Source organism: Pararge aegeria, chromosome 12 (assembly GCF_905163445.1).
Source record: "Pararge aegeria chromosome 12, ilParAegt1.1, whole genome shotgun sequence".
Classification (NCBI taxonomy): domain Eukaryota; kingdom Metazoa; phylum Arthropoda; class Insecta; order Lepidoptera; family Nymphalidae; genus Pararge; species Pararge aegeria.
Window position 1 is genome coordinate 3,921,750 of NC_053191.1, and position 18,178 is coordinate 3,939,927.

The window sequence follows — 18,178 nt, forward strand, 5'->3', positions numbered from 1 at the left end:
CGAAGATTTAGAAGCATTCATTTATGCAAGAAAATAACTTCTGGCATGCTGTTATCTAGTAAGTGCTTGTAGAATATATACTGATGGAAATTTTGGTCACTTTTCTTTATTCTGATGACACCAATTTGCATACCAATAATATTCAATATTTTTTTTCAATTAAAAAAAAAATATATATATACCAAACTAAAGTGTGTACGTCGTTAATCGATAACGGTTTAAAATGTAGGGTTTCATTTATCATTTTAAAGCAATTTGCTTCAGTTAGACAAATGATGCCCATTCCGCATGCAACTACAATAGAAGTTCCCATTTTTTGATTGATTCATGAAAATGTAAACATGCCTCCATTTGTATACACAAAGTGACTGCAAACTCAGACAAAATGCGCATTGAAAACTAAACACAAACATCGAAAGCTGTAAAACAAATAGAACAAACAAAGAACAAAAACAAACATGAAATAAGCTAACACTGTACCACGATAGCAATCGATCCAGTAATGAATTTATAGGATACACTAATTGTAGAGCTCCTAGATAGGCGAGGCATCATACATATTTAACCAAACGACGTAGCTGGCGGGTAGAGTAACATATGCCTTCTCCCATGGAAACCAGCCCTTATTGGACGGTCTGACTTTGAAATTGAAACACGTCAGTGCAAAACTTCGAATAAGACAGTGAAATGAAAAAATCGATCACTTGACCTTTCAGTCGTGGTAACATCACACGTATTCTAGAAATTCTAATGGATCAATCATAATTTAATACAGTTTATTGATATAAATGAACTTTGGCAAAATATTACTAAAGAATATAATAATTGATAATATGTAAAAGTTCAAATTAGCGTATCTAAATTAAGCAGTTCATACAATTTGCGTAGCTTAGAATAAGAAAAATCTGTCAAGGTAAGAAACATTTGTTGATAAAATATTTGAGAAACTTATAACAAATGAAAATAAATTTCAAAATAAAAAGTGAGTTTAATAGTGATAAATTAAAATATACCAATTTATAGATGATGACCAAAGTGAAGACCCAGGGCCTTGTGTCCGACTTAATGCCAAATATTAAGTTGATGCAAGCAGCAGGACATTTTTTGTTTAATTACCATTCAGGTAAGCTTATAAAATTATAAGTAATAAATATTTAAATTTATTGTGTTAAATATAAGAACATACTAATGATGATTTTAAGTACATATCTTGCTACAGTTGTCATGTTAATTATTAATATGTTATTTTCTATAACATTATCTGTGGGCAATAATAATTATTTATTTATATGAAATAGAAATAATGTGGACATTTCGAAGAAAAGCTGCTTATAAAAAACTATAATGAGATTTAAATTATCGTAAATAATAACAACTTTGTATATATATTTGTAAATCCTTAGTTCAAAAAAATCATTTAGTTTAGTAGCCTGCGCTTATAAGCGGTGATTTTATAAGTATTAGACTATTCATTGACAAAATTTTAGTCTTTTATTAAGAATGTTGCTATTTTTTTACATAGAACTATGCCAAGATTTCAATCTTCGTAACGAATACTTTCTTTGTCTTAATTAGTAAATCTCAGTACTGAAAATTATTGAGTGTATTAGTCTCTACATTACAGATGATATTATAATAATTATTATTCAATGCAATCACAGAGTTTTAGTCTTTTATTACGAATATCTCTATTTTTTTCTAATCTAGACAATGCGGGAATGTCAGTTCTGCTCCGCAAGGTGTACTCCTGCGTCCATGCTTTCTTGATTGTCATCCATTTCGTCTGTATGGGTATCAACATGGCAAAGTACTCTGACGAAGTAAATGAGTTGACCGCTAATACTATAACCGTCCTATTCTTTGCCCATACGCTCATCAAATTGGTGTTCTTTGCTATCACGTCTAAGAACTTTTACAGGTGGGTGACAACTATCAATTATTTCTTATGTTATGTTTAAGGTTGGATAATGATAAACAATTTTTGCATAATTTTTGAAGATTGGAATCATTATTATTAAAAGCATTAAAGATTGAGGTTCTTATAGATATTTTAAACAGCTGTAATGAGTGAACTGATGATAACCTAATTATATTTGCAGCACTTAAGAAGCCACAAACAATTGGCTAGCGTTTAAGCAATTTTTTTATCTAGTCTTTAAATAATTTCAAATCATTGTTTAGAGCTACTTGCGCAACTAGCAGAATATAAGCAACACAAATTTTTAGCGGATTTCCAAACTGTATTAGGTAGTTTTGATATTATTCTAACAATGGTATTTAAATGTTTTTAACTGCATCTTCAATATTTTAAGATTTATTTTATAATGAGTTTTACCGGGCACGCTATGCGTTCTCATAAGTTAGGGATAAAAAGTATGAAATAATAATAAATTAGTAAAAGATAGACACTTGAAAATTCATACTCATATTATAAACTAACTGTGCCCTGCGGTTTCACCCGCGTTAACTTCTCCCTTACTTCGTTCACTTAATTTGCTTAATCGAATTTGAAACGACATATCTTTTAGCAGCTTATGAACTAATTTCCATTTCGTTTGTTTTTGTAATTACAGCATACTAATTAGGCTGCTGTAAATTGAATCTATAACAGAAAGCTTTGAACTCTCCTTTTAACAATTTGCGCACCATTTTTTTCATCATTTCATCCAAATGAGCAATTGAGACGCTTTCAGAAATGGAATATTTTCTGGAAATTAATAGAAACGGAATGTCTGTGAATATCTCGAAGGAAAATTTTATTTTAAATCAAATTTACATTCTAATTGGTCAGAGCTCGGCCTGAAAATTACAATAGTAAAATGGACGAATACTTATTAATCTTAAGATCCAAATGTGAAATTTTGCATTTAGTCCAAAATTAAGTGGTTTTTTAAAGGTATTGGACATAGTGTCAAATCCTTTTATGGAGAAAGTCATGTAAACGCATAATAAACAAGATCATGCTATTATGGATGTTTAAATCATTACTAACTGCCTACTGTAAGACCTACATAATGTACTTAATTGACGATACTTATCTGAAATTCTTACACGAAATATTTTCGTATTTTAACTGGGTTCAAAGTCAAAGTCAAAGTCAAAAATATCTTTATTGAAGTATAGGTGGCACTTTTGATGCGTACATAAGAATTACACGGTAGTGAGATGATGGCGATAACCACATTCGTAAACTTAAAACTAAAGCTACGAGGGTTCCAAACGCGTCCTGGTCTAAGAAGAAGCCCACAACAAACTTAGCCGGGTGTTTTATTTTTTTTTGTTATCACCATCTCACAATGTCATTTTAAATTATTAGAAGATAGTTAGTTGGTTCTAGATAATAATGTTTAGAAAACGATATATTTTACGAAATGCCAGACTTACAGCTCAGTCCTTACGAGGTTTTAATAAACTTGCAAAGTAAATTAATTTTAATGAACACAAATCCAATTTTATTTTTTATTCAAGCTGGTCTACCAGAGGCGAGTGACTCAAAACATAAATTGCATTTTAAAGCTTAAAATTTCACAAACAGATACCTTTCGACATCTAGCGACATAAACCCCATGGATAAACGAGAAAAATATCATTGTTCTTTTGCCTGGAAATATTACGCAAGAAAGGATGGTTTGACCACTTTCATGATAGGGTGGAGGTGGGAGGGGCTACCCTCCATGAGAAAACTTTCAAATCGCATATTCTGTTCCGTGGAACCTACATAGATTTATTATAAGACTGCAACTCTATTTTTTCTAACTTGACTTATTACGTAAACAATCTTAAAAATTGATGAAAAACAAATGTGTTGAAATAAATTTTGATATAAAAGATATTCTAGAATGTGTGCATTTATTAGTTTTTAATATTTTCAAAACGATGTTTCATCATCATCACATCGACCCATTACCAGCCCACTATAGGGCCTTAACCCCTTCTCATTGTGGGAGTAGACCCATACTCTCACAATGAGAAGGGGTTAAGGCCGTAATCCATCAAGCTGGCCAAGTGCGGATTGGTGTACCCACATACCTTAGAGAAAATTATGTAGAACTCTCAGGCATGCAGGTGCTCACGACGTTTTCCTTCTACGTCGAAGCAAGTGATATTTTTAATTACTTAAAAAGCACATAACTTATATAAGTGAGAAACTCGGCCCCCCGAGCTCCTACCCACTGCACCACCGCTTCTTAAACGATGTTTAAACTAAAGTAATTGTAAGATTGTATACATAATAAGAAATGTGTGTAAAAAAAGTTATAGTTAGTTTAACATTTCTCAATACGGTTGTAAGAATCTTGTTCAAAAGTAACAAATGATTTCACAGCAAAGATCCAATCTTATTATGTTTACATTTATACCAAGGGCGATATGGCTTAAGGGAATTGTGGATTCAGACAAGTTGAGTAAGTACAGTGAAGTTACTCGATAGGATCGGAGTGGATCGTTTGCCTAAACCAGGGATGGAATATTTTTCCTAACCTTTCCATGCAGAAAATGTTTGTGTGTGTGTGGTACATATAGATTGGTAACTAGCGGTTCGCTCCGGCTTCGCACGGGTGCAATACTACTACTGCTTTTTGGGTTAAGACTACGCAGACGAGAAACGGTTAAAGAAATTAAAATAATTTTATATCCTAGTTTAAAGGAGATATATATCACAAAGCTAGGTCTGAAAGGTAGGCTAGGTGAAAAAAGACTTGAACGTTCCTACCTACTTCCTTAAAAGATAAACAAGGCTTTTATAAGAAAAGTATCCTGCGTTCACCTCGTTAGGTAAACAAAAGAATATGAAAACAAATCTTTTTCAAATCAAAGAAAAAAAAAATTATAACAATACCATTGCCTAGAGAATTGAGAAAAACAGCAGACAATGGCAGTCAAGTAACCGAGTTTTCGAATAGAATTAATTTTCACCCAATTTTCTTTTAGGCCGAGCTTTCAAAGGGGCTGTAAATAGAAAATTATTTTCTACGAAGTGCCTTTTTCATTCCCATTATCTTGGCACTTCAGATCGGACGGTGATACTAAAAGACTTTTGATTAAAAAATTTCGCCAGTAATTATTTTACGAGTTTGAAAGGCTTGTTTGAAAGGAACCTGCTAACAGCGATGATACCTCAATGGTTAGAGCTTCAGCCTTCATCAACGCTTACCACTGGGTGAGATTCTCACCGAGTGGTAAGAGAGGATGCCCTTAAGGGCAACTTGCAGTAGAATGAAAAAGAAGTACGCCGACTTCGCCTATTATATATGCTGGCAGTATCTACTAGGAGCGCAGCACAATAAAAGATGGGTTTTTTTTACTTAAACGCAATTAAATATATTCCTTTAACGGCGAAGGAAATCACAGTGGGGTAACATGCATCCCTGAAAGAAGTTCTCAGACGTGTGTTACGTCTACCTATCAGAACTTGACTAGCGTGCAATTGTACAGCAATTCATTCTCAGTAGAGATGGGCTTAAACGTTAAAAATTAATAACACTGCCAAATGTTAATGCTAATAATAATTAACACTTAAAATTAGCAGTTATTTTTAGCAACTGTTAAATTTATCACAGACAGATTGTTACATAATTAATTCTCATTTCCTTCATACTATTTTTGTAGTAGTAATGAAGAACAGTCTTTATTTAACACTAATTAAATATAACATTTACAATTTCAACAGTTAGCAGTTAGTGTGTTTTTCTCAATTCTCTAGGCGATGGTATTGTTATAATTTTTTTTTTCTTTGATTTGAAAAAGATTTGTGTTCATATTCTTTTGTTTACCTAACGAGGTGAACGCAGGATACTTTTCTTATAAAAGCCTTGTTTATCTTTTAAGGAAGTAGGTAGGAACGTTCAAGTCTTTTTTCAGAGGATTATCTTTGACCTAGCTTTGTGATATATATCTCCTTTAAACTAGGATATAAAATTATTTTTATTTCTTTAACCGTTTCTCGTCTGCGTAGTCTTAACCCAAAAAGCAGTAGTAGTATTGCACCCGTGCGAAGCCGGAGCGAACCGCTAGTTACCAATCTATATGGACCACACACACACAAACATTTTCTGCATGGAAAGGTTAGGAAAAATATCCCATCCCTGGTTTAGGCAAACGATCCACCCCGATTCTATCGAGTAACTTCACTGTACTTACTCAACTTGTCTGAATCCACAATCCCTTAAGCCAAATCGCCCTTGGTATAAATGTAAACATAATAAGATTGGATCTTTGCTGTGAAATCATTTGTTACTTTTGAACAAGATTCTTACAACCGTATTGAGAAATGTTAAACTAAGTATAACTTTTTTTACACACATTTCTTATTATGTATACAATCTTACAATTACTTTAGTTTAAACATCGTTTAAGAAGCGGTGGTGCAGTGGGTAGGAGCTCGGGGGGGCGAGTTTCTCACTTATATAAGTTATCTAAAGATAGAAGTTAGAAGAGAGAAGTTAATCTAAAGATTTTATTGTAGTGGCGCTTGAAGATGTGGCGGTCTCCACATTATCTAGTTAGATGGCGCTAAAAACAACGTGCATCGCGCTAGCGAATTATTCATAAATTATGACCATCTTCCAAGATGAATGGTCGGACCTCCGTCCCCGAGCACGATTATCGCAGCACCGCAAAGCACACCTGATGCACAACCAAAGCACCGCAACCTACGCACGCAACGAACGCACCCAACGCACTCAAAGCACGTAACGCACTCAACGCACTGTCACATATATATAATAGATGTGCACATCTATTATTGGGTTTACATTGGAATAGTCCGTAATAAAAGCTCGTTTTATATTTTCAAGTACCTACCTATAAGTTTAATTCCCGTCATATGCAACTGCACTCCAGTTAATACGGGCTTTTGAAGATAAACTCGTTTTAACGAATTCCATTCTTCGGTAAGCCGTATGTAATTGGATTTAGTAAAATCCATTCTTCCATACTAATATTACATGAGTACACGCTTTCATAACATGATTATTCTTGACCTACAAATACATAATTTTAAGCCATGTGCTAAAACACATTTATTATTTTCTGTATTATAAGTATTTATAAGTATTATTACACATACATGAAGAAAAAACTATGTGCCCCTTTTTCGAAAATTGCGGGGACGGATGCGTAAGTTAGATTTTCTCAAATTTTATAGTTTTTTATAGAAAAGATGTGCTATGCTATGCTATAATGCTATAATAAATGGAAACTAGCCACCCCAAAACACAAAAAGGCAGGGTTCAGGGGCTGCTTTCGATTCGCTGCGGCCAAGATCTGGAATGATCTTCTTCCTCCGTTCCGTACATGGGATAATATTCTTGGCGAAATAGTATTTAAACACAAGCTAAAAAATTTATACCGTAGCTTACAAATTGAAGCAGCGAGATTTGTCTATGCAAAATGAGTTCTGTTTGGAATAATTGAATAAACAGGAAGTCATTTAATCAGTTAGATATATTTGTTGTTTTGTTTTTTATTTTTTTTAGGTATTTATTTTTTGTTTTTTCTACAATTTTATTTTATTTACTTTAATTACTTTTATTTACCTACTTGTTTAATTTAAGTCTGTGTTAGTTTTAGTTTTATTTGCTCTCTTTTACAGTTTATTTGGATTTTTTTTATTTAAATTTCTTACTTAAATTTACTCTAGTTATATTAATAACGCAACGGGCGTCGCGGTTGTTTGCTCAGTCTGATACTGAAAATCAGCGCTGAGCATTGTTGCTAATGCACAACATAAGGCTGAGTTTGCGGTCATTTGCCATATTGTTAATATTAATTGATAATCTTTTAGTTATTAATCTTGTATTAACAATAGTGTACGGCAATAAAGGATTTTTATTATTATTATTATAAGAATGCTAAACTTTAACATATACAAAATATAAAAAAACAGAAACATGAAGAAAGAAGTAGAATACGAAAGGCGGCTTTATCGCTTAATAGCGATCTCTGCCAGGCAACCTTTGAATTAGGAAAAAAAGAAGAGGCGAACAGACTGCTCGTGGTACAAATTTGTAAAATACATACATGCGAATAACTACTTACTATAGTACATACATTAAAAAAAAAAAAACATTACACACACTACAACGTACAACGTATATACTGATCCACACAAACACACACTTCTGCTCTTTTTAAATCATTTTTTGGATAATAAATTGTTTGACAGGCAAATTAACAGTATTACCAAAAAAAGATGATGATCAGGTTGAACCCAGTGGCGTGCACAGGGTTTTCGATCATGGTAGTCATAAAATGGCAAAATCCTACTTCTAGACGAGTTATATAAACATTTTAGGGTATGCAGTGCTTTTGTGCATGTATGATGTACACGCCAATCGCTATACCTACATTGATTTGCAGGACTCTTGCGGTATGGAACCAGTCGAACAGCCATCCTCTATTCACCGAGTCAGACGCAAGATACCACCAAATGGCCCTAACTAAGATGAGGAGGCTTCTCTATTTCATTGGCGGAATGACCATCTTTACTGTTATCTGTAAGTATTTTAAATAAGAGAAAAAAATTATAAATTTAAAAATACGAATTCATTGACTTTATTTAGAAAAATACTTAAGTAGTGTCGTTTGGGATGATCAAGAATTCGCCAATGTCTTAAGAGTACATAAACTACATTTAAATCGAATAATACTAAATAATATTAAATATACTTATTTAAAATTTGAGCTCACATTAATAAATACACATACATACTAGTAGATACTGAATATTTTTTGATTCGGAAGACAAATTTTTTTGAGCCGTCGCGTCGAGAAGCGATTCTTTGTTCCGGGTCAGTGACGCGTAGAATCCTATGAGCGGCATGGGCTTAGTCTACCTACCGTACCCATAACAGGTTCCGGGTTTGATTCGCGGCAAGGGCTAGTTTAGGAAATTATAATTTCTGAATTTTCTCTGGTGGGCTTCAGCCGTGGCTATATACCACCCTACCGACAAAGACGTGCCACTAAGTGATTTAGCGTTCCGGTACGATGTCGCATCGATACCGATCAGGTTTGGACTGGTATGGTTTAAAAATAACTGGCATACTGCCTGCCAGTTTAGCCCGCTACCATCTTAGACTGCGTAATCTCTTTACACCAGGTGATATTGCATTCAAGGACTGATTTCGAGTGAAATAAAAAAAGAAATAACACACACGGGACGTTGAAACCAGGGATCAGTAGCTGAATATATTGACTCGAAAAAAACCTCGAAAAACTCATCGAAAAGCAGGAGAATCTGTATCGTGTAATTTATAATTTCTTCAATCCTTATACTCCACACAGAATATCTGCTTCCCATACCCACTTGTTTCATGATTACTGATCTTTCTAGGCTGGGTTACGATCACGTTCTTCGGAGAATCGGTACGTCTGATGGTAAACAAGGAGACGAATGAAACCCTCACTGAAGAAGTACCCAGACTGCCACTCAAGGCGTGGTACCCTTTTGATGCTATGAGCGGCACTATGTACATAGTTGCGTTTGTTTTTCAGGTAAACAATGCCTTCTAGTTTTTTCTTTCATTATTATCATCATCTACCCCTTACCTGCCCACTACAGAACACAGGTCTTCTCTCAGAAAGAGGTTTGTTTAGGCAGTAGTCGACCGTGCTGACCAAGTGTGGATTGGTAGGCACCTTTGAGTAACGTTATGGAGACACTCAGGCATGCAGGTTTCCTGACGATGTTTTCTTAGCAAGTGATATTTTTAGCAATCATCAAAAATTGCCTGTAACGGTCCGTTGCTGGACTAAAGGCTTCTCCGGGAAGGTTTGAACATAATGACCACGCTGGGCAGACGGGTTGGTGATCGCAGTAGATGGTAGTATTAGCACCGAGAACGCGGCTGCCCGTTTTCCGTTCTCCCTTAGTCGCCTCGTATGACACCCACGGGTGAGAGGTGGGGTTGGTGGCAACTGTATTGTGATCTGCCATCTTCACACGCCTATAATAAAGCACGCAATAATAAAGAACTTCAATAATTTAGTTAAATTAAAAACGCACATAACTCCAAAAAGTTAGAGTTTCGAGCCGGTGATCGAACTTTGTCACCTCGAAATCCCTTTCGAAACGGCTCCCTTTCGGCTCTAAACACTAGGCTACCACCGCTATTTCCTACTAGCTAAAATGTCACTTCAAATCGTTTATCAGTTGCTGCGCGACAGAAGGGAAAAAGTAATAAAAACATCAAACACACTTTTGTTTTAAATTGCGTTGTTACGTATTTTTTTATTTATGGAAAGAAAATTAGAAAAGCTATTTTTACGCCTTCGTTGTGGAATATGAAAATAACTATACTTATGCCAAATTATAATCAGACTCTTGTTCCAATAAAAATACAATTTCTTATTTATGAACGAGAGAGAAACCCCGATTGACGTCACAGTGTTGGATTCATTATTGGTTAAATATTCCACGTGATTATGAAAACTAATCTTTAAATATTTGATAGAAACAGGCGTGCGGAATTCCATGATGTATTATGAAAATTAGGCTTAATTTGCTTTACTCCGCAGAAAGCAGGACAATCGGTATGGTGTAATTTATTATTTCCTGAATCTTTATACTCTACACAAAACAGATACTCGGCAATGTACCCTCTACGCACGTTCCGCTCCGAAACCGGAGCCTCCTCGGGAGATGTTGACTATACAATGAAAAATTGTTAATTGGTTAACAATGGTTAACCAATTAACAAATAATTGTTAACAATGGTTTATTTTGTGATTGTTTAGCGATTGTTATTTTTCGTTCATTATTCATCGCCTATCATGGAAATTTTACTATTGGTGAATCTGTTTGGTTAAGGGTTTGTTGAATGTTTCGTTGTATCATGAACTGCACACATGAAATCATATTTATGTTAGCTCATAAAAAATCTTCTTGAATACTTCATGTATTTCATAATATGCATGATTATTTATTTTAAGATCTACTGGCTCCTCTTCTCGATGGCCATCGCGAACCTCCTGGACGTTATGTTCTGCTCCTGGTTGATCTTCGCTTGTGAACAGCTGCAGCATTTGAAGGCCATCATGAAACCTCTGATGGAACTAAGTGCTTCATTGGATACGTATCGACCTAATACCGCGGAGCTGTTCAAAGTTTCCTCCACTGGTAACAATGCTTTTAAAACTATCGCATTCAATAATATGGGTAACGGTTCAGATAGCGCGTGGTTGAATAGGTTGTGCCAGAACTCATAGACTGACCATATCTACAGTTGGTACTCACTGGAGTTGAATTGTGGGGAGAATTTTATGAATTACCAATTTACCCTGCCGTCGACAAAGTACTTTTAAAATTGATTCCATTTGTTATAATAGAAGCTTTGCTGGTAAGGAATGGTCATCAATAATTCTTAATTCAAAATATTAACACAAGAAACTTGATTCTGACCAGATTTACTAAGAAATTTCATCAGAGTATACCTACATAAAATATAAAAATGCTTATTTGTATAATGATAACCCTTAAACCTAAGCAACGATCTGGATTTGTCAAGGGAGATTAAACAGCTTGTAAAATTCACAGAAATTTCTGAAAAGATGCCAGAGCCAATTGACATGGATATCAGAGGAATATATTCAACCCAGCAGGATTTCGGGATGACGTTGCGCGGTGCTGGTGGTAGGCTACAGAACTTTGGAATGAACCCAAGCAATCCTAATGGATTGACCCAAAAGCAGGAGATTTTAGCGCGATCAGCCATCAAGTACTGGGTTGAAAGGCACAAACACATTGTTAGGTCAGTTATAACGATGATGGTATTACAGTTATAAACACAAATGTCTTTCCATACCAACCCTAACTAATAGTCTTGAATTGTGTGTTTGTGTGAAATCATAAGAAAATAATTATTGAGTAAATGATTTCATATTATCTAGGATCTTATTCTTTTTCCTGTTGCCATAAGAATCTACCCTATTTGACGTTAAATGTAAACAAACGCGAATAGTTATTGCTCTAAAATAACTCCTAAGATCTCAGGAGAAATGTATCGAAGTTGATTATTCCTAAAATGAAAAGTTTAATGTGCTTTCAGTGGGCCATACCATTTTGGGCTGGATTAATGTTTACTGTAAAAGTAAACATTAATCCAGCCCAAAATGGTATGGAATGGAATCGATCGAATCTGAGCCGAGCTTCCTTGACCCAAGTTAACTGCATATTGATTTCCAAACAAAAGAAGATTCCCGTCTGCTATTTATAACTTCTACGTTGGAATATATCTACTTTTAATTTTTGTTCTTTTGCTTTTCAGATTAGTATCTTCAATAGGAGATACCTATGGGACAGCTCTGTTATTCCACATGCTGGTATCAACTATTACCTTGACATTGCTGGCTTATCAAGCAACTAAGGTAATATTTTTTACGACATGAATTCTATTTACGGATCAAATGTCTAGATTAATAGGGTAAATTTAGTTCTCTCTATCTATGTATGGTTTATATTACTATACTAGCGGACCCGCGCTACTTTGTCCGCGAATGAGTCAACTTCAAAAAGTAGTCGTATGCTGTCGCGGACTGTTTTATAGAACTTTAAAGAAACAATTCCGATATACTTACTACATATTTCCATCGTTTGGCGTAACGTTCACCGTTCACGCATCGCACGTATCGGAATCTCTCAAAAAGGATATTTTTTGCAAATTTTGCAACATTATTCATTAATGATGGTAGCCATTGGTTGTAGCTTGATGTTTTATAGCCTTAATTAATACTACCAATGCAAAAAATAATCAAATCGAAACAGCATTTTCTGAGATTAGCGCGTTTAACCAAACAAACTCAAAAGCTTGATAACATTTCAACTATTCCCATCTAAAAAACCACGTCAATCTAAAACTCCGTTGCGCGGAATTTGAAAGACAAATGCAGAAAAAAAGCGATGTTATCCTGTAGGAGCTGTTGGCTTTTCCGGGATAAACAGAAGCCTATTAGCTATTCCTGGATGGTACGCATGCATCGAATCGCAAGCGACGTGCTGTTATATGTGATGTGTTATGTCCTTTATCTCCGACAATATTTATCAGATCCTTATTAAAATAAGACAATACATGCTTGATAGTATACACTTTCAAATAAAAAAGAATTTTTAAAATTGATTCAAATTTAACGGAGTTATGAAGTAAAATTGATTAAAAATTTCATCCCATTTCCCGGAGGAAACTATCGAGATAAAAAGTATCCTATATGTTGACCCGGAATATCAGCTACAACTATACAAAATTTTATTTAAATCCGTTCAGTCGTTCTCACGTGATGCCTGGACAGACAGACAGACGGACAAAAATTCAATAAAAATCTGTTTTGAACTCGAGTATCGATTAAAAAGCATCCCCCGGTCAAAATTTTAAAAATATATTAAATGTACAGAAACAGATTTATTATAAGTACTTCCAGTTACAGATTTATTATAAGTACAGATAAATTAAGTTTGTTTTTTTTTATTAAACATGGGATAGACAGTGCATTTGCCTCGTAATTTCGATTTGCTTTGTTTTGATTTTAAGTAGCAGCTTAAAATAATAAAATCTTCAAATAAATCTCATTTTTTTGAATATACACTCTGCAATCGATTCAGGACCACTTAAAAAATTATTGGAGGTGGAGTTGAGTGAAATAATAAACCATGTATGCCATCTCTTTTTCTAGATCAACGGATTGAATGTCTATGCCTTTAGTACGGTAGGTTACCTGAGCTACACTCTTGGGCAAGTGTTTCACTTCTGCATATTCGGAAACAGGCTTATTGAAGAGGTATTTATTATTAAACTTGTTCTGCTTATCTAATTTATCAATATAGTTTAGATTATTTTTTTATTTTAGACATTAACTTCACCATCTCTATTGATTATAGATTGAATATTTTGATTTGTCAACGCTGGATTTGCTATAATGTCGTATCCTTGTTTTACTTAACATAAAGTTAAGTTCAGTTTAGTAGTTTGAGAGTAAAAAAGGTATATTTTACTTAACGATTTTAAGTGGTCGGAAAAAAAAACAATTTTGAATGCATTTGTCGACTTTTCAATTGCAGTGATAAGCACCTTAGTGGGATCTGCCCAGGCCTAAATCTCGTTAAGAGGCTATTTCTGGATTTTGTCTAAAAACCAATCATGATATCTAATCGAATAAGGTCCGAAAATCTACACATGGCATAGCTTTTCTAGTTTAGTAGATTTTTATCTAAAATTAAATTGATTATATATGAAAAAGTTGAGATGATATTACAGGTCAGTGGAGTGACGGTGTAGAGAGGGAGCCAAGGCTCACCCAGGGTTATGATTATGATGGTGATATGATACTGCAGTCTAGCTAAGCGATTCTCATGATACCGAAAGACTCAGTAATCCTCAAAGTCATTATGTATTTCACAGAGCTCATCAGTCATGGAAGCGGCGTACTCATGCCAGTGGTACGATGGGTCCGAAGAGGCAAAGACTTTTGTACAAATTGTATGTCAGCAATGTCAGAAAGCAATGAGCATTTCCGGAGCCAAGTTCTTTACTGTCTCTCTGGATTTGTTTGCATCTGTAAGTAACATCATCAAATCCAAGAAAACTATTGATAGTAGTGAACTGGTTGGCTTAAAAAGCAATGCCAATGGCTCTTTTATCTTAAAATATAGCGGAAATAGGTAAAATTTATTGATAAAATCGAAGTGTTCGCAATTTTATATTAAAAGGTAAAAGAGTTTTAAATCATTCCAAAACTAAATGTGTTCATTCAAAATAAATTGTACTCTAGACAATACAAGCTCTCGCAAAGAGTTTATAGTACTTATAACTGTAAATTGGATTTCAGACGAGCTCCGTAGATGGAGCAAAAGCAAAAGCTGTTAAAAAGTTTAATTCTAAAATGAACTCAACTGAAACTAAATAAACTGTCACTCCCGAAAGAGAGAGTTTTAAGTATTTACTGTGATAATTAGGTACTAAGTTATCTTGGTAGTTTCTTTGGTGTGATGACTTTCTTTGTAAAATTTTAAAGTCAAATAGCCTCATTGTGTTTACAGTGTATATTGTATCACTTATACTAACGTAGAAAAAGAAATTTATAAAAAAGTTACATTTAGTTTGAAAACAGCAGGTTAAGTACACTTTCAAATTAAAGCGAGGGCTTTGTTATTATTTGCACAAGCCAGTCAGATTTTTGTTCGAGCGAACAGTACGAGCTTTTTACTAACTCTTTTATTTGCGCGAATGTTGATGACATAGTATATTAGGAAGAGCGCGTAAACAAACACACAACAAACAGACGAATGCTACGTCTGCACTGGCGTGCAACTTTGCGTCCTACTTACAATCAATTTCGATGTCTTGCTTAAACTGAAACCTGCCATTCTGAAATTATCGTATCGATTGATAAATTGGCTTGCTGCAGATGCGGGCTAGGCAAGTTGGTTTATGTTTGCCTAAAAGTTACCCCTTTGTTGCTATTTTAATAGTTATTAGTGCATATCGAATATGTTCAAACCTCGAGACGTGAATGACAAAGACTGTTGGCTAGTTATGTCTATGATTTGGACCAGATAGGATCCCTGCTGTTTTACATGTCACGGAACTACCAAAAATGATGGAATTAAATAGCCATTTCACAATAGCTACGAAGTGAAGGTGCTAACTTTCTTCTTAAATTAGTTAATTTTAACTCCAATTACGAGTTTGGTGAACTTTAAACTTTGGGACTGTTAAAGGCTTTGGTTTGGTTAGGACACAAATTAGTGGCAGCGTTAAGCGATTAGTACTAACACACTAACTTAAGGGATTCGGAGTAAATGCTTTTATAAGTTCATGACTGAGGTTGGCTAAGCTTTGTGCATTAGCACGTCAAACATTAACTGCTAGTAAAAGTCTCTATAAGACTGCTATAAAAGGCATATACTTATATTGGCATCGGCGGTTTGAGAGCCGTAGCTTAAAAGAAAAGCGTTCAGGCCGTGGTAGCGAGTCACAGTTTCAAATCCTGCCGGTTCCCCCTTTTTTTTAGCATTTTAAAAATGTATAAAATTGATATTTATATATTTCCTCCCAGTGTTGGTAAAAACACACTTAAATTACTAATTTTGTGGGGCGGAAATTGTTATAGCTCCGGTACTTAGCCTTAGGCTCGAAAATAACGATTGAAGTAATATTTATATGGAACCGCTTCCGCATATCCGTGTATTTCTACCCTTGTAATGTGGTTTGGGAAAACAGCAAGATTTATTGTTTTAAGTAACAACGCTCGTTTGCCACGCTTGTTGATTTCCCTCGACTCACTCCAGTGGAGTACAGTATCGTTGATTGATTGTTTTGCGGTCGCTGAAATTTTTGCTCCAATTTCATTGTCGTTTATTTATTTTTATTTTTATTTATACACTTTATTTGTACACCACAACAAGAAAAAAAACAATGGACACAAATGGCGGCCTTATCGCTTACTAGCGATGTCTTCCAGGCAACCTTAGGATTAGAAAACCCAAGGGAAACCGATTGGTGGGGTTTAATATTATTACATACGTAGGTACTTACGAATAATTACACACTAATACTTATCCAAAATACACGCATAAAATTATAATAATATAAAAAATTAATAAACTAATACATACGATACATATGTGTAAGAATAAATCGCGTAATGTCGTCTTTATTGCTCAAGATAATGGGTTTTACCAGCATCTTTGAATATGTCTAGTGACCTTGACTGTGGTATGCTTATTAGGAGTACATTCCAGAGTTTAGTAGTTGAACATTCTTCAAACTTGGAGACAAGGTCGTCGTTTTCATTTTGGCGTTATTCCTATATGATATAAAACAAATATTTTGTTTCCAGGTCCTTGGAGCAGTTGTGACTTACTTTATGGTGTTGGTACAGCTTAAATAATTCTTCAATAACTTAAGTTTAAGATACATATTAATGGCACTTAAATACTGTAGGGCATCTTGGTTTTTTTATTAGAAATTTATATTGCGCGTCCAACTCTCAAAGGAAGGGAACAATTTAATGCAGTTACTATCCACAAATAGTAATTTAATGTAATACTGTAAGTGAATAGGCATCTTCTAGGCCAGCGCATCCCATCTTAGGCAACATCTACACTTTCCATCAGGTGAGATTCTGGTCAAGCGCTAGTCTATTACAGATTAAAAAAAATACAAGGTCTACAAAGGAATAATCTAATGTTATACAATATTTACGGAGTATTTTAATGTAATACGAAACCCACAACGCTAACTAAAAATTACTTACACTACACAACAAATGTTTTTTTATTTTGAAATTAGGTTTATTGCCTATAATATGCATTGTTGATTTTTATTTTTTTTTCAACAAAACTACATAAAATAATTAGGTCTTATAACGTTACGTTACGTTTTATGCTTTTTACATCATTGATTGGTTTATTAAATTTGATTTGATTTTACCATAACTTTTTTTAAATCCTGTTTAATAAAACTAACTGTAACATCAAATGAACCCTTTAACAGCAAACAAAGATATTCTAAAATATCTCTCGGAAAAAAAAATAGAGAAATTGGACGCGCAATTTAAAATAAGATCATCCGTACTATCATATTATGCTTGTTGTACCTTAAATAAACATAAATAAAATATTGTTTGTTTAAATTAACTGAAAGTTAACCTTTAACCAAAATAAAAAAAAATACTACACAGTCTTTAATTTTAACCAATCGGGAGCGAAAATTGGAGCATCATGAGAAACGACGGATTAGGTCACTGACGTTTACAAAATAATTTATTTTATATTTTTTTATTAAATTAATTTTCTTTTATCATCCCATCCATTAGGTATTTTTAATGTTATTTGATAGATATTCAAAGGGGTCGGAATTCGGGATATAAAACGTGTAAATAAAAACCGAAATATTACTTTACATGCTTCAGAGGTATATTATTTGCTGTCTCTGATAGTTATCTGTGAAACTGAAACGAATTATAGTTTTTGAGTGAACCACTGCCATAGTTTTTACTGAAAGAAATCAGATACATCCCTAACATCACATGGAAAATTAAAACCAAGTGACTCCGGTCACTCTATTAGGTACGCCACGCGTAGCGTCGGTACTATTCGCGTGTCAGTCTTTTATCTTCAATAGGGTTGTCATAAGAAAACACTTAGAATGTTTTGAATTAATTTGTATGGCATAATAAATATGCT

General features: G+C 34.2%; 1 protein-coding gene across 1 annotated transcript; it reads left to right on the forward strand.

Annotated features, from left to right (window-relative positions):
* The first annotated feature begins 1,023 nt into the window (after nucleotides 1-1,023).
* LOC120628032 (odorant receptor coreceptor) lies at nucleotides 1,024-16,888 on the forward strand. The gene is made up of 10 exons (XM_039896219.1): nucleotides 1,024-1,123; nucleotides 1,708-1,918; nucleotides 8,359-8,495; nucleotides 9,335-9,495; nucleotides 10,933-11,164; nucleotides 11,558-11,750; nucleotides 12,267-12,366; nucleotides 13,666-13,770; nucleotides 14,391-14,546; nucleotides 16,831-16,888. Exons 1-10 carry the CDS (start codon nucleotides 1,024-1,026, stop codon nucleotides 16,879-16,881), a joined length of 1,446 nt encoding a protein of 481 aa, XP_039752153.1. The 3' UTR covers nucleotides 16,882-16,888.
* Nucleotides 16,889-18,178: the final 1,290 nt, after the last annotated feature.